Genomic DNA, 24,927 nt, shown 5'->3' with positions numbered 1-24,927 from the left:
GCACTCTTTGGGATACCGCCAGGCGCATGCGGAACCGTGACGTTTCGAATGAGAGTGAGGAGTATTCAGATCGCTGGATACTTGATTTTACCAAAAAGGTCTGTCCGGACTCTGTACCGGAACAGAAAACCTTTCGCTTGTTGGACTTGTTCAACAAGTTTCTTGAGCTAAATATTGTTCCGCATGACTGGAGGGAGGTAAAAGTCATTGCTATTCGGAAACCCGGGAAACCTGCCTCTGATCACAATTCATATAGGCCGATTGCGATGCTCTCTTGCCTCCGGAAATTAATGGAGAAAATGATCCTCTTACGGTTAGACAAATGGGTCGAAACAAACGGTTTACTTTCAGATACTCAATTTGGCTTTCGCCGGGGCAAAGGGACGAACGATTGCCTAGCGTTGCTTTCTACTGAAATTCAACTCGCATTTGCTCGAAAAAAGCAAATGGCTTCTGCGTTCTTGGATATTAAGGGGGCTTTTGACTCTGTCTCTGTAGAAGTTTTAAGCGCGAAACTTCATTCGCAGGGACTTTCACCAAATTTGAATAACGTTTTGCTCAATTTGTTGTCAGAAAAGCATATGTATTTCTCACATGGCGATTCGACAACTTCCCGAATTAGTTACATGGGCCTCCACCAGGGCTCATGTTCAAGTCCTCTCTTATATAATTTTTACGTCAATGACATCGATGAATGTCTTGCAAATTCATGCACGCTAAGGCAACTCGCAGACGATAGCGTTGTATCCATTACTGGTAGCGAGGCTAGCGATCTGCAAGGACCATTGCAAGATACCTTAGACAATTTGTCTGATTGGGCTCTTAAGCTGGGTATCGAATTCTCTCCGGAGAAAACTGAGTTGGTCGTTTTTTCTAGGAAGCATAACCCAGCTCAGCTGCAGCTCCTACTAACGGGTAAAACGATCTCTCAGGTTTTAGTCGCTAAATATCTCGGGGTCTGGTTCGACTCTAAATGCACCTGGGCTTGTCATATTAGGTATCTGACACGAAAATGCCAACAGAGGATTAATTTTCTTCGTACGGTTACCGGAACCTGGTGGGGAGCCCACCCAGGAGACCTTCTAAGGCTTTACCAAACAACGATATTGTCAGTTCTTGAGTACGGCTGTTTCTGCTTTCGCTCCGCCGCGAACACGCACATTATAAAATTAGAGAGAATACAATATCGTTGTTTGCGTATTGCCTTGGGTTGCATGCAGTCGACCCATACGATGAGTCTTGAAGTGTTAGCGGGTATTTTTCCGTTGAAACATCGTTTTTGGAATCTCTCTTACCGGTTGCTAATTCGATGCACAGTTATGAACCCATGAGTAATTGAAAATTTCGAGAGGTTGGTCGACCTTCAATCTCAATCCAGATTTATGACTTTATATTTTGACTATATGGCTCAAGATATTAATCCTTCTTCATACGATTCCTCCAATGTCGCACTTTTAGATACTTCTAATAATGCTATATTCTTCGACACCACCATGAAACAAGACATTTCTGGTATCCCGGATCAATTGCGACCCCAAGAGATCCCTAAGATTTTTTCCAATAAGTTTAAACATGTTAGTTATGATAAAAGGTTTTACACTGACGGATCTAATCTAGATGAGTCCACTGGCTTCGGTGTTTTCCACGAAAATTTTACCGCCTCCTACAAACTCGATGCTCCTGCTTCTGTGTACGTCGCAGAACTTGCTGCTATTCAGTACTCTCTTGGAATCATCGAAACCCTACCCACAGACCACTACTTCATCTTCACAGATAGTCTCAGTGCCATTCAGGCTCTGCGATCGATGAAGCCTGTGAAGCACACCCCGTATTTCCTGGGGAAAATACGGCGGTTTTTAAGTGCTTTAACAGATAAAAATTACCGGGTTACCTTAGCGTGGGTCCCTTCTCATTGCTCGATTCCGGGTAATGAAAAGGCTGACTCTTTAGCTAAGGTGGGTGCTATTGATGGCGATATTTATGAAAGACCAATTGCTTATGATGAATTTTATAGCATTTTGCGTCAGAGAACACTCAACAGTTGGCAATCATCATGGAACTCAGATGAACTGGGACGGTGGCTACATTCCATTTTTCCTAAGGTATCGACGAAAGCATGGTTCAAGGGGTTGGATGTCGGTCGGGACTTCATTCGCGTGATGTCCAGACTTATGTCCAATCACTACACGTTAAACACGCATCTCTTTCGTATAGGGCTTGTAGACAGTAATCACTGCGTTTGTGGCGATGGCTACCATGACATCGAGCATGTTGTTTGGTCGTGTACCGAATACTGTGGTGTTAGGTCCGAGCTTATAGATTCCCTTCGGGCCCGGGGAAAACAACCGAACGTACCCGTTAGAGACATTCTGGGAAGCGGTGATCTCCAGTACAGGACACAGCTATACTGCTTTCTGAAAAACGCTGACATTAAAATTTAAAATTTTCTTTGTCTATTTGTCAGATTAAGGATACAAATATGCTATGCTGGAGACACGGAAACGAAGAGCCCGCATCTATGCTTACACAAATATTTTGAACCCACAACAAACAAGAATACAATTGCTCTACCAGTTGAAAAACAAAGCTCCAAAATAGTTTTAAGTCAAAATTGTATCTCCCCTCCTCTCACCTTAAATCCCCACTAGCTCGTAGTCGGCCGCGAGAATAAAAAAAAAGGCCTCCCTCTTTTCCCTGCTAACGTAGAATTAATACGAATTGTGCTTGGCTCAGTAAAACAGAAAATGTATCGTGCCGTGTCAAATAAACTAATTTAAACCAAAACCATGTTACGAATAAACGCACAACAGTCACAGAATTGAAAATGTGCAATTAGAAATTCATTTAATTTATTTCTACTACAACAAAAGAAGAACTATAATCAAAGGTAAAACATAGAGTCTTTTATAATTCATTTTCGAAGAAATTAATAGAGTGAATAGTCATTTAGTCTTCTTCAATTTCAGCATCATTCTCGGTTTCTGGCAAGTTTTTCCAGAATTCCCTTTTCTCGTTCTCGATCACTGGTAGAAAAACGAGCAATAACGCTTCTTTTCTGCTTTTGTCGATTCCACGAGCTTGTTTATTGAACTTCAGGGTTCTGTGTAAGTCAAAAGTTTTGGATGACACCATTTTAGCTGCTTTTCAGTGAAAATCATACAACTGATCAAATCACCACCAGTTTCCAATGAATCTCGGTATGTCCATCATATAGCTTCCTTTGCGAAATATGACTGTCCTAATTTGGTCCATATAAGGACGAGGGTTCATTTTGTTCAGCATATATTGGTGCCCCAGTTTTAAAAAAATGCTGAAGATGCATTAGATTGCGCCACTTGCAGAACATCCTTGAAATCGAGGAATGTTACTGGTGGTTTGGATTTTATTGCTCTTTCTACGGCTGCATGATAACTATCCGCTGCCATAAGTGTATGCCCAGACTCAAAAAACTTAAGGGTAATTTTTTCCACATTAATGTCATTTGAGTTCTTCAGGAATATTAAGTGGAGAAACAAACCCCAGTTTTTTGTACTGGGCAGCACAATTATCCAGCCATAGAACAATGTATTTTGTGTTTTTGTATCGTTGGATAACACGATAAAACGTGCTCATATCATAATGTCGTTTGAAGACCGACCAGTCGTTGATTCGTCCCATGCGTGCATTTGTTTCTCAGTTAGATCTGACGGAAGGTATAACCATCTGGGAGCATGCTCTCGACAATAATGTGACACAGATGGACCATATCAGAATCAATGTCACTATGTTTGTCCTCAGGGTCCTCAAAGCATTTCAAATAGGCCATCCACGATGCAGAAGATTCGTTAGCTGGATATTGTTCTTCGGTTTCATCAAATCCGGGAAACTCGTTTTTCGATAGCAAGTCTTCCTGATCCAATTCATCATTGGCAATCGAATTCGAAACTCCCTTTTTGGCTTTGTCTTAAGAATCTCAATTTCTGTAACTTCTCAAATATTTAAGTACAGACATTTCGTACAACAAACTATCCGCGCACGTGAACCCTTGAAACAGCAATTAAAGACTGGTTTGTTTTGACATCAACGTGAAAATATAGAACCGTTGACATTGCCAAACAATCACAGCAACTGTGACTCTTATGCGTTTATTCTTGTTCAAACGATTTCGAATAAACGCATGTCAGTCACCTCAGTATTTACTCAAGGGTTAGTGTCGTTTCGAACATGTTTTAAAATATTTTTTTGTAAAAGTATTCTTTGATGCTAACGCTTGTAATAAGGATGCATACACACTAGTTTCACTTTGAAATTGACTCTTTGAAAAAGGAAAAAAGTCAGTGCATTGAACTACGTTTTTCTCGCCTGCACTTATTTGCTATTGGGACTGACATGCATTTAAAGGCAGTTTAGTAAAGACATAAACCGTTTTACGAATAGAAGTTAGTAGGCAATAAGCTCACATGGTGGCGCACGAGTGTAACGTTTCGAATAAGGACGAAGATTTTCCAGGATTTTTCTTCGAAGAGGCAGGTCTGTTTGTCTGTGCTAACGACATCTGTCTTGTGGTGCCCCAGTTGCACTAAAGGCCTAAAGTTAGAGTTTGGTCGACTCAATTTTCGTCGATCTGGCAGCCATTCTAAAATTTCAAAGAACCAGCAACATTGCAAAAAATAAAAGTCATAACTACTCGTATTTTCAGTTTCATAGTTTTTTGTTTTAGTTTGTTTTGCTACATATAGTAGTGAAAAAATGAAGTGCTGTTTTCTATTCTGTTCAAATCGAACATCACGAAATTTTGAAAACATAAGCTATTTTTGATTCCCCACTAATCAAAATCATCGCCGAAAATGGCTTGAGTTTTGTGAATTACCGGAGGATTTTTTTTTAATAACAGAAACGACACGTCTTTGTAGCGTAAGTTTGGCGTTTTGAAAATATCAATCCGAATAAAAATATATTTTGCAGTTCCACTTCAATCACAATGATTTATGCTTCGCGTCGGAGAATGGGAAAGCACTAAAAGTTACCGGGACCTGTGTATTAGAGATGGTCGGGTACGGGTATTTTTACCCGAAACCCGTACCCGACGGGTTCGGGTCGGGTTTCGGGTAACGCCAAAAAATATTCTACGGGTTCGGGTCGGGTACGGGTAATTAAAAAACCAAGGCTTCGGGTTCGGGTCGGGTACGGGTTTGAAAAATTCTCAATTGGTCGGGTACGGGTCGGGTACGGGTAATTCAATTTTCGTGAATTGTGAGAACTCAATTTTTATCATTTCAAGCCTGGGTGTTTTCTTAATGTCGATAATCGGTAAAATCGGAGAGAAAATCGCCCATCATCACTCAACGAGAGATCGCCCAATACCTATTCTGACAGTTGTCGGCAGTCTATGCACCAAGGGAATGACATCATGCTATCGCTTTCTAATGTTAGATTGAATAGTTCTTCCTGCAACGGTTTTGATTTAAATGGAGTTTTTGTCGGGCTTTTTTCATAACTGTCAGGAAAACCGCGGAGCATTGCACAGTGGGGCGACTTAATACAAATGCTTGCCAAGTAAAAATAAAGTGTCGATAAATACGACAAAAATATGGTATATACTTAATTTTGGGGTGCTGAACACGAATCTCCATTCCACTTTTTTGGAGACGTTCATAAAGCACGTGACTTAATTTTTAATGATTTTTTAGCACTTCTCCCCTAACTTTTTATTAAACAGAATTATATGATCTTCAACCACAAGCAACGCCACAGGGCGTCCTCTTTACAAAAACAGCTTACGTAGTTTTTGCACAACTCCTCAAATCAACCAAATTTCGCAAAAAAAATTGTTTTTATAAAAATTAAAACAATATTATATATTATAATAGGTATTTAAAACTAACTACAAATCAACTTTTTCTTCGAGGCCAAAAAAAATCAAGCTATCATTGAAGCTGCAGAGCGTTTCAAAGTGATGATATATTTTTTTTAAATATGTCAAAAAACGTCAGTATGCCGAGTTTTGAAAAGTTATAAAAAAATCAAATTTTATAATATTGCACCCATATATTGAACTTAAGCACTTAAATATTTATTTATTTATTTATTTATTTAATATCTGTTTTTTACTGATTTTTAGAATTTATCAATGACACTGAATCTATACTCAAAATTACAGGTTTTTGGCAAATAAAGTGAATTATCAAATTTTTCTCAAGTTATAAACTATATTAATTTTGACCTTTTAAAATTCGTTTGACCCTTTAATGTGTTTATAAAACTCGTCGTTTATTTTAAACTTTACCAGACATGCACTTTTCATAGTGGACCGATTCCTTATAGTGGACCACCCGCCTGAAACTCTGGGTTCATTATCATTCGTTCACACGCACACTCGGTTCTAGCCTGGCTCCGGCCATCATCTCGAGAAACCACATATGACAATCAGTGCATAAAATGTACGAGGTACCCAGGCATGTTGAACAAAAAAAAATTAAAAAAAAAAACCAGGACGGGTCGGGTACGGGTCGGGTACCGGCAATTTCGGCGTTTTTTCTATCGGGTACGGGTCGGATACGGGTAGTTAGAATAGATATTTTTCGGGTTCGGGTCGGGTACGGGTATTTTAAACAAACCAGACTTCGGGTTCGGGTCGGGTACGGGTTTGGAAATTTTCGATGAGTCGGGTACGGGTTGGGTACGGGTCGGGTACGGGTAAAAAGTTTCCCATACCCGACCATCTCTACTGTGTATAAGTTTGTGACTCAGTGAGACACAATTAATTACGCTCACTCCAAACAAGCTACCCAATGTCCGTTGAAAATTCCATGTATCACCAACAGCCGTAGTAACTCAGAATCTCATCCAGTTGTCAACAGTGAGGAAAAACAGAATTAAAAATTAATCAGAAGCAGAAGGTCAGAGACAAAAGAAAGGAGGTCTATGGCGTTATGTTTTTAGTAAACATTTAAAAAATAAAACATCGTGAAGATTTTTGGAATTCAATGTTTTGTTTTTTTTTTGTTATATTCGAGTTTCATCTCTTTTTTCGCATTTTGCTATTGCTAAATCACAATACTTCCTATCTACTAAGACAAACTTGACATGTCAAACATTCTTATGTTCGATTGGAACGAGTTTTGACAGTTCGATTGGAACTTTTCAGTGACAGTCGTCCAAACTTTAACTATAGGGCTTTAAGTTGCACTACAAAAATATAACCGTATCGATATTAGTGCTTGGTTTGTCAGTAACGCGAAGGCCACATAGCGGGAGCATTACCACTTACGGTCAAAAAACGGTTGCAAGTTTTTACACATCTATTGAAAATAAGATGAACGTCTGTTCTCTGTGGTATCAACTTGTTCGTTTTCTGAAGGATCAGTATTTCGTGCTGGATGATTCTTACACTGCTCACTCTCATTTAGAAGAACAAGAGTACCGTTATTTGGTGTGTTCAAGCGATTCACTAGGATCGATATCATTATTTTTGGTTTTAGATATGAAAAGGGCGGTTTCTACGCCAGTAGTTACTAAAGTTATCTTAAACAATGCATGATCTATCATTTACCTTTCGCACAACACTCCCATAATGCCACTGTTTTCCGTTCTTTTTGAAAATTATAAGTTCTTCCTCATTTAGCAATGGCAACGATTTTGCGTGCTGATCATTGGAGATCTTCTGACTCTTTCGTTTTTCATCAACTTGATCCTGTATAACTGACTCTTTCAAGTTATTACGATGTAAAAGCTTTGCATCAATTGGCAACCCTGTCTTTATTATACGGCCAAAAAACAAATGTGCTGGTGTCAACCCCATACTACTCAAGTAACAAAATTGGTTTTATCAAAGTTTTATAGCGCTGTTTTGGTTGTATTAGGCGCTATAAATCTTCGATAAAACCAATAATGTTACTAGGGAGCAACTGGAGGTGCAATAATATACTCAAACAATCTAAGTTGATACATATCCATGTACCTTCCTCAACACAACATTTCAAAAGATACTTTGCAAAGGCTACACCTTTTTCTGCCAGACCATTACTCTAGGGATATCTTGGACTAGAGAAAATGAACCGAAGGTGGTAATCATTAGCAAACTTGTCCAACACTTCTGAGTTGAACGGTACATTATCACATCGTACCTCGGTATAGAATTTATAGCGACAAAAAATAGCATTCAATATTTTCACGACAGATGAAGCCGACTTATCGACTAGCACTTCTGAGCACAAGAATCCAGAGTACGAATCAATCAGAACAAGAAAACTATTACCCGCGTAATTGAAAATATCAACGGACGCGTTATGAAAAATGACTTTTAAAATATTATTGCCACCAAGTTAAGAATTAAGCTTTTGCATTTTAGAAATATAGAATGTACTGAAATTTTAATAATAGAAATGTTAGCGAATTTTTGACACTTGACAAATGAAAAGACCACGTGGTTAAAGTCACAAGGGAGGGGGGGGGGGTGGTTTGGCAAAAAAGACCACGGGGGAGTACGGGGGGTACAAAAAGTGTTCAAAATATGACCACGTGGCTTAGGAACGGACCCCAGGCCGAAATACATGCAACCATGCAGGAGCCAACGTCTTTTCGATCCCCATGAGAGGTGCGTGCAACCACTTGCAAATTGCATTTTGGAATTCTGTAGGAATAACCAACCTATGGTCCTTGAATTACAAACCTTGTTCATAATACAACTCATTTCGACCTTATGAAACAGCTGCGCTCGGTCATCAAGCTGATGAAACGATGGCCAGCCTTCCCGCATATATTTGAAAGCACGCCGGCAATTCCCATCATTCTTTAACACCTCAACACAGACCTTGAAGTTATCCTCCGACATGCATACCCGACGGGTTACTGAGTGGCTCAAGCCGTCTAAATTCAAGTTATCAGTTACTGGATCACCCAGTGGAGCTCTGGAAAGACAGTCGGTCATAAGCATGTCTTTGGGGCCGTTCCTCAACCATGTGGTCATATTTTAAGCAATTATTATACCCCCGTGGTCTTTCGTGGTCCTTTGGCCAACATTCCCGTCCCTCCAACATTTTTAACCACGTATTCTTTTCATTTCGCAAGAAAGCTATTTTTTGCCAGATACTCACCATACCTACTTTTCGATAAAACAAAAATCTGTTCAGAATCGTATTGTAAATATCTGATGAGTATCATAGATATCTGCATGTTTTGGCAGAATTTTTGAAAAAGTATTCGTAATCAGATTGTTCCTGTTTGAAATGCTGTGCTGAATAAAGCTGATTAAAAGATTAAGTAAAGTACGCAATATGTTTGTGACAAAACCCATTCGAGTGAAACTTTGCTCCTATGTTGGCTGATGTTTTTCAACCACATGCTTTTTCGCCTTGAGCGTATATCATAGAAGTCGTTAAAAAGTTCTCTTTTATTGAGAAAGTCGTTATTGAATACTCTTTTAGAAAAATATACACCGAACGAAAACAAAACCCCCAGGAATTTTAAAAATGCAAATCTCTTTGATTTTCATAAGAGAATTCGGAAATAGTAGGTACCTAATTTTGAAAAGATATAAGCAAAAACACATTTTATTTAAAATTTTCGCTAATACTATTTCTCACAAAAACAAACGGAAAGACGAATGATTGTTATTTCTTAGATTCAACAATTTATTGGTTATAAGAAAAATTTTTTTTTTTTCATTTTTCATAAACAGAGATTGGTTAAAACTGACACGCTTTTCATTAATAATCATGGTAAGTATTAGGCTCTCATCTGAAAAGTTTTTTTATTTTTTTTTTGATTACAGAATTTTTAGTTGTTAATTACTGTGTTCGTACTTTTAGTGATTTTATTCCTACAACAACATCTAGGCATCAAAAACTACGTTTGTGTCATTATATCGAGCAGATTTTTTTGTCGAAAGTATATTTTTGAAAGTCGAATGAAAATAGCATTTTTTCTTTAAATTCTCAGTTCTATAGAATCACAGTGCTTCTGATATCAAGAAAAAGTTTTATGAAATTTTTTTACATCAACATGATCATGTTTTATCATTAGCGGTCTACCAGATTCTAGGGATGGGCGAACGGCTCACGAGCCGTTCATATGAACCGGTTCTTAAAAAAGAGCGAAAGAACGAACGGCTCACGAAAAAGAACCACGGTTCTTTGAGCGCACCAAAACTGTTTGGTTCGCGCGAACCCGAAGTTTACTGAGACAACACGAACTGCCAACGCTCGTGAATCATTGTGCACCATGAGCCGTTCATATGAGTCGGTTCAGAACCGTGAGTGAACGGTTCAGAGCCGCTCTTGCAAAAGAGCCGTTTCGCCCACCCCTACCAGATTCCAATTTTTGTTTTCAACACCAAGACGATGATTTTTTATCAATAAGAAATTGATTTGACCTTTTCTATAGCCAAATAAGTTATACAAGGATAAATCAAACAAATTGCGATGCAATTCCAACTTTAATTACTCGTTCTTTATCTTCTTTCTGATAAACTTTATCAATTAAAACTCCAAGCATCCCGTCAGAAAAAAAATCTAGAATCGTAGATAAATCGAAATACTTGGCGCGCTCATTTTTGCTAATACATATCTCTAACGATAAATTGCCGTGAATACATTGTTTTTCTCTGGAACAAAAATAATAATTTCTAACAAGATAGAGTACTATTTTCTGCTAATAATAAAACATAAAAACCAGAAAAAATAAAGACCACCTGGTCTTCTCTCAAACACCTCGCCCCCTTCATGGTCTTTCGTGGTCTTTTGACAAACCCCCCGTCCCCTTCTGAATGACCACGTAGTTTAGGAACGGCCCCTTTACCAGGAATATAGATAATAGACATGCCAGCATATTTATATAAGAACATAAACATTCGTTGCAGCCGAGGTGAAACAGCATCAATATCACGAGTAATCAGCGTAGACAACGGCTTGTGATCAGACTGCACAACGAATTTCCGACCGTACAGAAAATAATGAAAGCGTTCACATGCGATAGCTTACAGTTCCTTCTCATTTGAGCCCATCTTTGCTCACTTTTATAATGTCGAATTCGTTTTCGCGGTGTAGCTTAACTCGGACTACACTTTTCACCCCGTAAATGTTTTTTTTCACTTTCCGGATTACACTTTTTCTGTCTCTGACTACACTTTTTCTGTCCCGGACTATACCCGAATCAAGCAGAGTGTACTTTTGGGAAATACCAACACATTCACACGTATGTGTCAAAACTGGTTTGTTTTGGTTCTCGTTCCACGTGGTAAAGTGTCAGATAAATTTTTTTTAGCACATTTGCGAGACGGAAATATGAAATGGCGATGATGACCAAAACAAAAAAATATGATAGCTATCCCTATTATTACGCATGCCAATGCAACTACACTGAAAATGTTTTTCATTTCAAGCTGCAAAGTGTAGTCCGATACAGTGTAACCACACCGCGAAAACGAATTCGGCATAAGTTTGGTGGTACATGTCCCTCAGAAAGCAGCGATGATGCATATCTCTGCGGTGTAGCTCATCTACACTCGGACTACACTTTTTACCCTGTAACTGCTTTTTCCACTTTCAGGACTACGCTTTTTCTGTCTCGATCTACACTTTTTCTATTCCGGACTACATCCGAAAGTTATAAAGTACTTGATATCTCTTAGAAAGTCATAAATTGGAATTACAAGAGTGTAGTTGCGGCTAGCAAGCGCATCCCGTACTTGCACTGTAAATGCTACTTTCTGTTTTCAGGGAATAAACCTTTAACCTGATTCCTGGCTTTATGGTACTTAGGACATACGAAGACTATGTGGTCAATATCCTCCTATCCTCCACATTCGCACAGATTGCTATCGACTAAGTTAATTCCAGCCCACTGGCATCGCGCCATGTTTCAAGGGCGAACATCTCAACGTTACGTATGAGGAAAAAAATCCGAACAAACTTTCAATTCCAAATTAAAATCTTGCGCAACTTATTTTTCTATACTTGTTTGTTTATTCAAGTAATGTAACTCATTTACAAACCTCATAGGAAAAACTCAGCTCCACATCGCGCTGATTTCCTGATCCTCTGGGGTACTTGCTTTATGGCTTCCTGAATTCCGGATGTTTCAATTGTTCTGAACTCCATCTTGATTTTTTCTAACAAACAATCGACGTTTTTTGCTCTGTAACTTTTATGATAGACCATTCGCTTCAAATTTGCTCAGAAAGTTTCAATAGACTGCAGCATTGGAACATTTTGAGGATTGTTTCCTTTCGGAATAAACCCGATATTGCCTTGCCGCAAATTCGCTAAAGTTGCATTAGCATAGTTTGCCAATGCAAGGTCTGGCCAAAACACTACTTTGTAATTTTTATGGTACTTATATTTAAAGTTTTAAACCTATTTCATGCAGATACTTGTTCACCGTTTTTGGATCAATCGAATATTTATTACCCAGCTCACGATATGATTACGCTGACCGACCAGTCGTTTCCGCCCTTAATTTCGCTCGAACTTTGCACTCCTGCAAAGTGCATTTTCGTCCGGAACCATATTTTTATTTGAAGGTATTTTCATTCTCGAAGAGTTTGTCAATAATGTATATAACGGTTTTTATCTATATCCAAGATCTTTAGAATAGTGGAACACTTCACTTTTAGATTTTCCTTCATTTCGCTCACAAAAATTGCAAATCAATTTACGACTATATTCTTCCGACCACGCCTTTTTTCCAACTAATCGTCACTTGACAGAATCGACTAGTCGTGTTACCAGTTATATAAAAGTGAATCTTCATTTTGTGGAAAAGGATTTTTCGATTTGTGCAGCACTTTAAAATCGTAGACCAATTCAAAAGTTGTTCGGATATTTTTCCTCACACGTTATGTGTAATCGAGATAGCATTTCACCGCCACTTTTCATACACCTTTATCTGACAGCTGACAGTGCGCACAAATGAGTTAGAGTTCAGGACATGAGTTCATTGTCATTCACTGTTACTCGGTATTGGGATGCAAACACTTTGGGTGAGATCGTGTGCATCTATCACCCAAGATTGTCTTTATCCCACCTCTCCTGTCAGTTTGCCAGAGCCAATTGTCTGGGCAGATGGAAATATTCGGTATAGCTTATCGGTCTATTAAACCTATCACCTTCTATGGCAACCCTCTTCGCTAGTACAGGTCGGGTTTGATTACCCGGAGTTTTGAAAAATATTTCATCCCGGATAAAAGAATTCTCCGGATAATCGAATGGACTAATTGGATTCATTTTTTAAATTTTTCTTATCGAGAACAGTCAGTTTGTTGATAAAAAGAATATTGTACTCGGTAAATATGTCGACATAAAATAAAAAAATTGTCAAACGTCTGTATGTCTATGTTGAATAACTACTCAGCATATAGCGCAAAAAACTGCATTTAATTTAGCATTTCTAAATAGAATAATCGACAAAAAAACGTCATAAATGTAAACAAAATTTGAAATTAAAGAAAAACATATGCCTCCGGATAATCGAACCACTTCCTCCGTATAATCGAGCCTCCGAGCAATTGTGCCTCCAAATAAGCGTGGCTCCGGATGGCTCCTGTATTCAAAAACGCTAAAGGTTTTTTCCATCGTTGCACACAATCCGTTTTTGAAATCTAAAATCATTGTTTCCGCGTGCCTTGTTGGTAGTGAAAATTACAAGATACTCGTTTGTTTTCGAAGCTGGTAGGTGCAGTGCTTTTTTGCGAATTTGGGAAAATTTGCTGTTTTTTTCACAAACATGGATCGTACGGAGTTGTACAATCAACTTATCTCTTCGAAACAAAAGATAAATCCGTTAAGGCCGAAGACATCAATCAACTCAGAGCACAGCATCATTAGAAATGCTACCATATGTGTATGAGATAAAAAAATGAATCTGACACAGTTATTTACATTTCCAATTACAGTCCCTCTACAATTATGGATCAGTCAACGTGTTGTCTAAATGTTCAAAAATAGATATAAAATCGGAAAAGTTATCAACTACGAATGTTTTACTACCTATCTCTGTGTTCTGATGTATACTTTCGATCAACAATTCGTTTCACTGCAGTTGATGCGTGTAAATCGGATGGGAAGAAAAATATCACTTACATAGCAAAAGACATAATTATGGGTCACTTTTGGCATTCAAAATCATTTAATCTATAAAATCATCAAAAAAGATAACGCAAGTTATTTCATTGTTGTAGAAGCTTGATAATAAGTTATTTTATAAAGTCGTGATGTATTATCATGCAAAAGTAATAGAAATAGCCAAAATATAGACTGACCCACAATTGTGCACCGCAAAATGTAACATTACTACAATTATGGGTCACTTCACTTATTGCACCGAGCAGAATTACAGTTTTTAGTGACATTTTCAACTTTGATTAATTCAATCGTATAAATAAGGTTACAAGTGAGTTATAAAAAATACCACTGCCAATGAAAATTGATCAGTTTCGTGAGGATAGACCCATTTGCGTAAAAGTGACCCATAATTGTGGAGGCACTGTATTTCTTGTTTCAATATTGCAGCTTGTATTTTGTACGTTTTTTAGAAGGGGGAGGGGGGTGGTAGAGAGTAGGTGACGATAATTTAATGCTACGTTTTTTTTCATAGGAGGTTGTGATTTTGTGACAAAATGCTACGAGAAGAGAAAGGGGTGGGTAAAACAATATCGCACGCTTAGCCTTGGGGCTAATAGCGGTCTCGATCAACTAGATTAGTTGAGAGAATTCGTTATCGATATTGTTTTTGGCACATTTTGCATGTGTAGGATAAGTACAACGATACACCGTTCCCCAGTTTAGTTTTACTTTTCTAATGGATGAAAAATTGTAATTGTAAAATGAAATTGTCAAAAACGATTTTTATGACAAATTTCGTAGCAATCTCAGCTGGTCTTGAGGTACGGGGCTGGCCTAGCGAGCCAGTTGTCGTAGGTTCGACTCTCTGCTCGGGAGAAACTGTCAATGTCAGTAGGATCGTAGTCCTGTGCAGTGTACACTACACAGTTGGCTGCGAAGTCTGTGTATAAAAACAGAAGGTCATGTTCCGAATCGGAACGTAGCACCAAGGCATTGCTTTTTTGTCTTAGCAAGGCATTAAAAATCCCTTCTGGAAAGGAGAGTGGATATATTTAGAAATATAATTGAAGTTCATTCCAATTGAGGATTCTTTTTCTAGAAAAAATAACATTTTATGATCAAATATACACATTATGGACCCGGTTCTCTAATAGAAAAAGAGATTCACATTAACACCGTTAGTAATTATTGATGTTCAGTAACATAAATAGAATCGTCAAAATTGTTCAATACACTTATGTGGTACATTACTAGCATATGCACCCTAGGTAGTCGTGAATAGTCTTTGAAGCGACCGAAAACGCGTCTAACCTGTCGGCATGCTTGTCATTTTCCTCAGTATGCGGTAAGAGTGGAGAAAAAAAATCACCGCGCACTTTTCTTTCAGTACGTGCCTGCGTATAGCAATGCTTTCTACCACTTACAGAAAACAAACAGATTTCAAGCTCACACCACATCTGAGAGAAACGACAGGGGTGAATCACTATAAAGAGAGTACCAAGGGGATGGCAACCCTATCCAAACTCTACACGTTTGACAGTAGGCAACATGCCGGGGTCTATTTAAAAATAAAGCCCCGAGGCAGGCGCCCAGCAAGAGTTCCATATATTTATCACTTTAGTCGGGAAGATTCATCACTCATGCAACATACTAAGAGATAGCATGTTGTCATCCTGCTGGAGAATACGCAGAAGTACACCACAGTGTACAATCGCAATTGACTTTATCGAAGACGCGATGATTCTGTCTCATAGCTGAAGCGAGATTTTTATGTTTTGACCTGTCCTGGCCAAAAATAAAACCCCCTCCCCGCAAGATGGCGAGGATCATGTGATGCCAAATTGTTATTGTATCTTTGAGTATCGCTTACACTCTTGAAATTACATTAAACAGATTTCAAATAGGTTAATTTAACGTCGAGATAATCCCAATTCAATATTGTAGGGGAATTGGGGCAACATCGACATGTTGCTGACATTTTACGTAGATCAGACACCTGCCAAACGATTTCTGAGACTTTTTTACTCAATAAAAGATATAATTTGACTACCACTTTTAGATATTAGCGCATTACCATTAATGTTCATACATACTCGATATGATTTTGCTCTGTGAAATATACTAAAACCATGCCAAAACCGGTTTCGTAGAACCACCGTTTTGAGCTCAGTTTTTGTCCGATTTAAGGTCTGTTTTTTTAAAAGATGGGTAAGAAGATTCTAATATGTGGACAAACTCATGAAATTTTGATATTTGGCCTTAAAACAAAATGGCGTCTAAAAACCTGAAAAATTTTCGATTTCTCAAAAATTCAAAATGGCACTGTTGTTGCCCCTTAAGTTGCAATATGTTCAAACGCGTGGATATTTGGTTTTGCATCAAAATACACTAAAATATTATATATAGAAACCAAGGCAGAAAAAAAGTCAATTTTTGTTGTACTGTGTAATCATTCATTGCCCAATTTATTATTTCGTTCTATCAAACTGACCCCTCAGTAGCGCAGTTGCAGTTTTTTTGGGTTCATTGTTTGTTTTGTTTTTCATTTGCAACATTAGGTATATATTTTTGAGCAGCTTTAGTTGAAATTAGGTTGAATATGAAAACAAAACTAAGTGTTACATGATTGATTGGGTGATACTGAGTATCGATACTTTCTCAATTGTCATTGTGTCGATTCCAGACTTCACGGTTTCAAGTATACTTTTTTATTATATATGGGTATCAAGCACTGACCATTGCTGGAGTGATTTCTTATTAACCTACCAAGGTAGCAGTCATGATAGAGTATCTTTGTCTATATAATAAGATATTCCTGTCAAACGTTTCGATATCGCTAGTATCGATGGGTATCGATTCTAGCAATATCGAAACGTTTGACAGGAATATTTTATTATATAGACAAAGATAACCCATAACTGCGAAATCGTGTGCGAGATTTGACTGTGATAATCGTGTATTTCGGGGTGGTCAAAACCGGCGTAAAAGTCGCAATATTATTATTGTTCATCAGTGCTTGTGTGTAATGTGATACTCTTCCTTTTACACGCTTACTGTTCTACTATACCGATTGCTCGTTCCTTTTGCCAAAAATCACCAATTATAATTCCCTGGAGAAGTTTCGTCGTGCGTCCTTCTGGCCAGTTTTATTAATAAGAGGGACTTATGTTTTTGTTAAGAGGAAGTCACGCAAAGGTGTTATAGATTTTAGCGTAAAGGAAGGGTAAGTGGTGGGAAGCCTGAGAATGAACCCATACTTAAAAGTCCAGTTTTGATATCGAAGGCCTGATTCTACTAAGATTCAAACTATGGTTTGTTGGAAGAAACAACAAAACCCTACCTAAAACTTTCAGACCCATAAGTCTGACTTCATCACTTCTCAAATTGATGGAGAAAATAATGGATAAATATATCCGTGATGAGTTTCGTAAAGACTCCCTGCTGAATAGTAACCAACATGCCTATCAAAGCGGCAAGTCACCAGAAACTGCTCTTCACAGCTTAGTGACCTTGATTGAAAAGTCCCTGAGTTATCAGGAGACGGCGCTATGTGCCTTTCTTGATATTGAAGGGGCCTTCGATAACACGTCCTTTGCATCAATTAATACGGCTCTCTCCAATAAGGGAATCGACCACACTTCAAGGAGCTGGATACACGCAATGCTCTCTAGCAGAGTGATCACAGCAACCTTGGGAGATTCGTCTGTAACAATGTCAGTGATCAAGGGATGCCCGCAAGGAAGAGTTCTCTCGCCCTTGTAATGGTCACTAGTTGTCGACGCACTTCTCAACAAGCTTTCACAGCTTAGTTACGAGGTCATTGGATACGCCGATGACATCGTCCTCATCGTCAGAGGTAAAGATGACGCAACTCTGTCGAGCCGAATGAAAACGGCTCTGAATACAGGAGGGTCTAAACATAAACCCCTTAAAACAGTCCTAATTCCATTCGGCAGACGAAGGAAGATCTCCATTACTCCTCCAATACTGAATGGAGTTAGACTGGGCTTCAGCAATGAAGTCAAATACCTCGGAATTATTCTGGACAAGAAACTGAACTGGTCTGCACAACTGGATCATGCCGCTAAGAAAGCGACCTCGGCGACCTGGACCTGCACAACTCTGTTCGGTAAGACCTGGTGACTGAAACCAGACTTGGCACTCTGGTCTTACAAGACCATTTCCCGACCAAGAATCACTTATGCTGCCCTAGTGTGGTGGCCTAAGGTGAACGAAGTGACTGCGCAAGCCAAACTCAAAAAAGTTCAAAGACTTGCATGTCTTTCGGTTACCAGCGCTATGCAAACAACTCCAACTGCAGCCATGGAAGCTATGCTTTGCCTACTACCTCTACATCTTCATGTGAAAAAGGAAGCAAAACTTGGCGCTCTAAAGTGGCAAAGGAGAAAAACTATACTTGAAGGGGACCAAATCGGCCACCTTCGCATACTTAGGAAGTTCAAACTAACTCCGCTATTAACCACAGTCTCCGACTGAATGGACGTTAGGACCAACATGGATGTTCCATATAGAGTGATTGAAACAAACTGCTCTATGTGGAACAATGGAGGGCCTAATCTTCCACCTGGCACCGTCAGTTTTTATATAGATGGCTCGAAAATGGGATCCCTAACGGGATCTGGTCGATACGGACCCGGTATCAGGGAAACGTTTTCCCTGGGAAAATGGCCCACCGTTTTTCAAGCGGAGGTATATGCCATATATATCTGCGCAAAAATATGTCTGCAACGCAACTACAGACATGCGAAAATCGGTATATTCTCGGACAGTCAAGCAGCACTACTAGCACTTAAGTCCGTCAAACGCGCTTCCAAACTTGTTAGGGAATGCATTGAAACTCTACGGGAACTTTCTCGACAGAATCCAGTTTTTCTATTTTGGGTGCCCGGACACTGCGGAGTCGAGGGTAATGAACACGCTGACTACCTAGCAAGACAGGGATCAGCTCAGCGGTCTATTGGCCCCGAGCCGTTTCTGGGTACGTCCATTTCCGCTATAAAAAGCGAACTATTAACTTGGGAAAGGCTAGAAATAGTATCCCAATGGCAACCGGCACAGGGTTATAGACAAGCTAAACAGTTTATCTAACCCTGGAACCGCCAGAAAGCTACTTAGTCTAAATCGTAGTGACCTACGGATAATCACGGGACTCCTTACCGGACACTGCTACGCTTTTTATCATTTAAAGAAAATCGGTGTAGTGTTGAACGACACCTGCCGATTCTGCAAATCTGAACCAGAGCGTTCAGAGCATTTGCTTTGCTCTTGCGAAGCTCTTGCTTCCTCTAGGTACAACTTCTTAGGAAGCTACCTTTTAACTCCATACCAAGTGTGGAGCTCTAATCCAAAATAGGTAATTAGTTTCATCAACTATGTTGTACCTAATTGGGGTACAGGTTTACAACAAAACAGTTCTACTCCATCAATGAGTACGAGCAATCCGTAACCTGTGCACAGCAATCGGGGCCCGCCACAAAAGACAATCAGCAAGAATGTCGCAGTGGCATTTCAGTACCCAGTGCCCTTCAGGCATACAGGAGAAAAAACAAGATTCAAACCTACAAGCATTCGCTTGACAAAGCAGACTCTGTAACCTTGCGGCTACGCAGCTCTCCTGGTTGGATGGATCTTAGCGTCGCCCAAACCTTCAGGAAACTTAATTGCCTCAGTTGTCTCTCCTGCATTCATATCCTTTGCATTAATCCACTCCACGTATTAAACTCTGGTCCGTCGTTCTTTCTTAGCGTGTGCGTTGAGTTGCTCTTTAGTGTGAGAGCAGTTGTTTTCGCAGTGAAAGTATTCTCCTACACTCTAGAGATTTTCTGAGGAGAAAAGGCAAGTCTACCCTTCGGACAGCTCAAGACGCACTGGACATCAAAGAGCTTGCGATATGCTTTAAAGGGAGTCCATGTCTTCAGCATTCTGAGTACTAACTAGTACTGTTCGACTGAACCATGAAACAATGGTCAGTGCTACATTTATCTTATGTTAAATTAATTTTTGCCGTGCATCTGCATCAGGACTACACTTTTGCCCTGAATTTTTTTTTCACTTCCCGGACTACACCAACCACTTAATCTGTCCTGAACAGAACCCGAAAGGAACAGGGTGTAGTTTGAAAACACCAACAACAAAAACAAACGCTGTCAAATGCCATATGCAAAAAATGACAGCTGAGTGTAGTTTTTTTTTGGTTATTCGTTTTTGAGCTACAGAATCGGTTTAAATGGCGTTGCAAAAAAGAATTCGACATTAAATATATAATTGCACATTGCCACCTGACTGCGGTGCATAAACAATCACCAGCAATTGAAAATCAAAGCCGAAAGCTAACAAATTTGCTCTGGACGTTAGCTCCATATTCTACGGAATCAAATAAACCCTCTAGTACCCAATTTAGTTTTTAGACGGACTTCGGTAAAATCACTATGAATTCTTATAAACATTTTTTAAGTTTTTATTGAAGCTTATTGACCTGACTTCGAAGTTTGACTGAAGCCCGTTTAAAGGCGGCATTGGGCACTAGAGGGTTAAATCCGCAGATTACGATGAAAATAAAACGTTATTATATGCATTTACGGTAACATTCATTAAAAATTTAAATAAAAGTTTAATACACTTATTACTCGAACTAAATTTATATATATGAGGCCAGTAGAGTTTTCGGTTAGTTGGTGCTTCCACAGTTATCGGTAATAATAACGCTATTCGTGTTTGTAAACGTATAATTTCATTTTTATTCGTTCAAAAGTAAGAAAGAGCTATACCCGATCAGAAGAGCATAACTAAAAAATTACAAAATTCTATCAACGTGAGATACAAATAACATATTTTGATACAATTTTGTATTTTTCCATATAATTTTGATAACAAAATTGAATCTGAATGAGTTATAATAACAAAACGTGAAATGAAGTTGTTCTGAAACAAGTCCAACTAATTTTTCGTTTTTATCAAAACCTGTTGTTTCTAACAACATATATTGTTCTATATACTATCTTATTTCGTTAGAAAGCTGATATATTAGTAACAAATTTTGATATGTGTTTGATACTAATTCTACTAGTATTTATGCTATAATTTGTTATTTTAACATCTAACGGGACCAAATTGAAAACACAGCCTGTAAGGTTTTTCCCGTAACAAACTGACAACTTCTGTTACATTTTTGGTTTTTCTTTCTGATCGGGTACACTTCGGAGTTTAATATATAGATATTTTTTTATTGCAGGTTGTTCTACGCCGAGGGCGCATCCAGACAATCAAACACTCCCAAACTGTACAGCATGCTTGGAACATCTGTTTTTATATTGCCGCTACGATATTTCTAAACTTGTATCACAAACTTTTAATACGACCGGAAATTGCCGTGCAGAGCAGCAAATATTTCCCTCAGTACAACAACACTATATTTCTCACTGCTTGTGATATTGTCAAGTTTGAAATTGTTACTATGGTATTAGTGGCATTTGTTACAATTGACGCTTTAGCACGCCTCAGCAACACGGATTACTTGGCGGCAATCCAAAAAATCTGCTATATCTCTTTGCTGCTTTGCTGTTTTGTTTTACGATTAGAAAACTACAGCGTCTTACTCAATACCTATTTGGGTGTATTTAATGCTTTTCAGGAAGTTTTACTTTTGCTTTCGTTACATACCAATCAAAAAAGCGATGCGATATTGAAACTTTTTGTGATTTTCATTTGTAGTTCATGGTAAGTTTTGACATTGATGTCCATCGCCTTAATTAGCTAGATATTCTGTGTTTTTTCCAATTTTAGGTCATACATATTCCTTAAGATTTTACCGTTTGAATTTCTCATTCCCTCATTGTATGCCAACAATAAGGACCTTCATTTGTATTTAAACATCGTATTTTGGGTATGGTACTGTTTGAGCATATGGAATTCACCCATACTCAAGTTTTTGTACCATAAAATCTATCATTCAAACCCTTATGATTGTGTAGGTGGAGAGTTATCCTTGCGATGTATTTTATTGGGAGACAGTCGTAATTATCGTCACTATCGTAATCTGGAAAGAGCTTTCCTAGAAATAAAACTTTTTTATAGGTATGTTCAAAATTACTTCATGTTGACACGAGAAATAATTTGTTATGCGGATTTCAGTAATGGTAAGCTTAGTGGCGTGAGACACAGCGACATCGACAATACCCCGGCTAAGGCTTATCAAACGATAAAATGTATGTTTTTTGTTGTTTGTTTTAGTACATGTGTAGTAACACCTCTGTTTCGTTTATAGGTGTGCTTGCCTTGAAGCGAAAACTACGAAAGATACGAGAAAACAGAGACCAGCTTTTGGAAGATTGATTATCTTACAATATCGATAACAACATTTTCACATAGCCTTTACACCATTGACTCGTACTAATATCCAGCAACACTGTGTATAGATAGTATTACTTCGTATTGACATTCAACTATGAGCATACATAGTTAAAAAATAATAAAATTTCAAAAGGAGGTCGAGTATTTGGCAGTAATATGGATTGTGCCGTTAAAATGGTTTGAGAAATTTTACTCTAAAATAAACTGAGTACGCTAAGCAAAATCTTTTTTTAAATGAAATCAAAGACATTTTTATATGTGATCTGCAGGAAAATTATTTCAGCTAGCTAATGAACAAATAATAATTATTTTATTCATTCATTTATTTATTTGTTCAAAAACCTTGTAGTGTAAGGAAAAACCTTTTAATTTACTACAATTCGATATTTTATAGTTCAGTATTACTTAAGTTTCTGATGGTAACGAATATTTCTTAAGTATTATTTTTTAACTTCTCCCATTATTGAACCATGCTGTACATTCACGAAGGAATCCATTTAAGGATCGTATATTTTTGAGCTCGAAAGGTAACAGATTCCAAAAAACAATGCCCTGCACGAACAGAGTATTTTTATAGTGTGATGTTTGAAATATAGGAAGTAAAAAGCTTCTGGTACGACTGCTTTGTAAGGAATGAATCTTTTCTCTTAAGTATGGAGGTAATGATGTGTTTATAATTATAACGTAAAACATGATCGTAACTTAAGGAAGTCATAAAACCTACAACCAATTAATTCCTGTTGGAGATGAGATACTCTAGAGAAACTCGACAATCCAAAAACAAAATGAACACAACAATTTAGTGCAATACGCAACCTTTCCAACGCTGAAACTGAAGCATTTGATAGAAAAACATCTCCATACAAAAAGTGAGGCAAGATAAGAGCTTTAAATAGCTTCAGTTTTATAGCAGTTGACATAGTACTTGAAGACAGTTTTAGAACCCTAAGTCCATTATAAATTTTTAGCACACTGACTACTTATCTGACTCTCCCAATTAAAATTGTTTTGCACCATGAAGCCAAGAATAGACACTTTAGAAACATATTCTATGACATCGTTACCTAAGATAATTGCAGGAGGATTGTCAAAAGTACGATTTCGGGAGATTAGCATCACCTTGGTTTTTAAAGGATTTATTGGTAAAAGATTGCTATCAGACCAGGCGAGAATTCGTGACAAATCATCATTAATGAGATCTGCCATCGAAGCCAAAGAAAGGTCAAGTGAATAAAAGTAAATTTGAACGTCATCGGCAAACATATGAACCTTACAGTTTTTCAAGATACTGGGCAAATCATTGATCAACATAGAGAAAAGCAGTGGCTCAAGGATTGATCCTTGCGGCACACCTGACAAAATTTCAATTTGGTTTGAGCAACAACCATCCGTGGTAACTACCTGAGGTCGTGATGTCAAATATGATTGTATAAGCTGCACAGCGGCTCTATTAAACATGAACTGGCTTGACAATTTCTTTAGAAGCTTAACGTGAGAAACAAGTAGCAAGAATGCTATAGCTTTTCTGTCAATAGCAGCATGAATACCATCATGTACTTTAAGGAAGGCGGTTGTAGTACTATAACCTCTGCGAAAACCGGATTGCTCAGGACACATCAACCTTAAGTCATGTACGAAATCATTAATTTGAAGCTTCAAAATTTTTTCTAAGACTTTGGAAAGCGCACACAGTATGCTTATTGGACGTGAGTTGTTAACTGCATTACTTTTGGCATTTTTGCGAATAGGAATAACTTTGGTTAACTTCCAGGCCCGGGGGAATTTTGAGGTGGGTATGATCATATTAAAAATCTTAGTTATTCTTGGCAAATTTGGGGCAAAATCAGGCGTATGAATTTATTCGGAACATCATCGAGACCAATAGCATCAGATTTGATTGAAGAAATAGCCAATATCACGTCATTATCGTCAACAGAAGAAAATTTTAAACCATTTTCGTTCAATGTAGGCACCGGAAGAACACTCCCGTCACGTGTAAAGTTCGACGCAAAGTATTCATTGATTTCGTCATTCGAGTGGTTTAATCGCTTATCCAGAGCCGAAGTTTTTACAGCATTAGTAGCTTTCAACCTATTCCATAGCTGCTTGTTATTATTTGACGAATTTATTTTAATGGAAACGTAGTTAGATTTAGCCCCATTTATCATATGAGTAACCTTATTATCATGATATCATGATTCGAAAAGACTGGAGATGATACATGATGAACATTATTCATAAACTGTACATTAGATGTAAAAAAATAAATCTATCTGGGAAGAACCGTTGGAATAGAAATGAGTAGGTTCCGTATTTATACAAGTTAATCCAGACCTGTCAGTGACACTCTTCAGTCTATTAGTTTTGTTACAAATTTTCCTCCAATCGGTATTGAAGTCGCCAACGATTACAGTGTTATGATAATTCAATGTGTACTCTGTCAATTTATCGGATCAGACTTGGTAAAAGCACCGCTCCGAGCCGCTCGGTGACATCGCCAAATTCTAGGCACCCATCA

At 38.2% G+C, this 24,927-nt stretch overlaps 1 protein-coding gene across 5 annotated transcripts in view; it reads left to right on the top strand.

The window, feature by feature from the left end:
* Positions 1-22,632, top strand: part of LOC129725900 (uncharacterized) — a 151,028-nt gene extending 128,396 nt beyond the window's left edge. For 3 of the 5 annotated variants that reach the window (XM_055682340.1, XM_055682332.1, XM_055682347.1), the window contains exons 2-6: positions 9,659-9,698; positions 21,292-21,776; positions 21,843-22,133; positions 22,191-22,264; positions 22,324-22,632. In XM_055682340.1, the coding sequence (XP_055538315.1) occupies positions 9,659-9,698; positions 21,292-21,776; positions 21,843-22,133; positions 22,191-22,264; positions 22,324-22,391 (958 nt within the window). In that variant the 3' untranslated portion in view covers positions 22,392-22,632. The remainder of the gene's footprint in view (positions 1-9,658; positions 9,699-21,291; positions 21,777-21,842; positions 22,134-22,190; positions 22,265-22,323) is intronic. The other 2 variants (XM_055682321.1, XM_055682312.1) reach the window with 1 other exon arrangement.
* Positions 22,633-24,927: the final 2,295 nt, after the last annotated feature.

This window comes from Wyeomyia smithii, chromosome 1 (genome assembly GCF_029784165.1).
Source record: "Wyeomyia smithii strain HCP4-BCI-WySm-NY-G18 chromosome 1, ASM2978416v1, whole genome shotgun sequence".
NCBI lineage: Eukaryota > Metazoa > Arthropoda > Insecta > Diptera > Culicidae > Wyeomyia > Wyeomyia smithii.
This window is presented reverse-complemented; position numbering and strand designations above follow the sequence as displayed.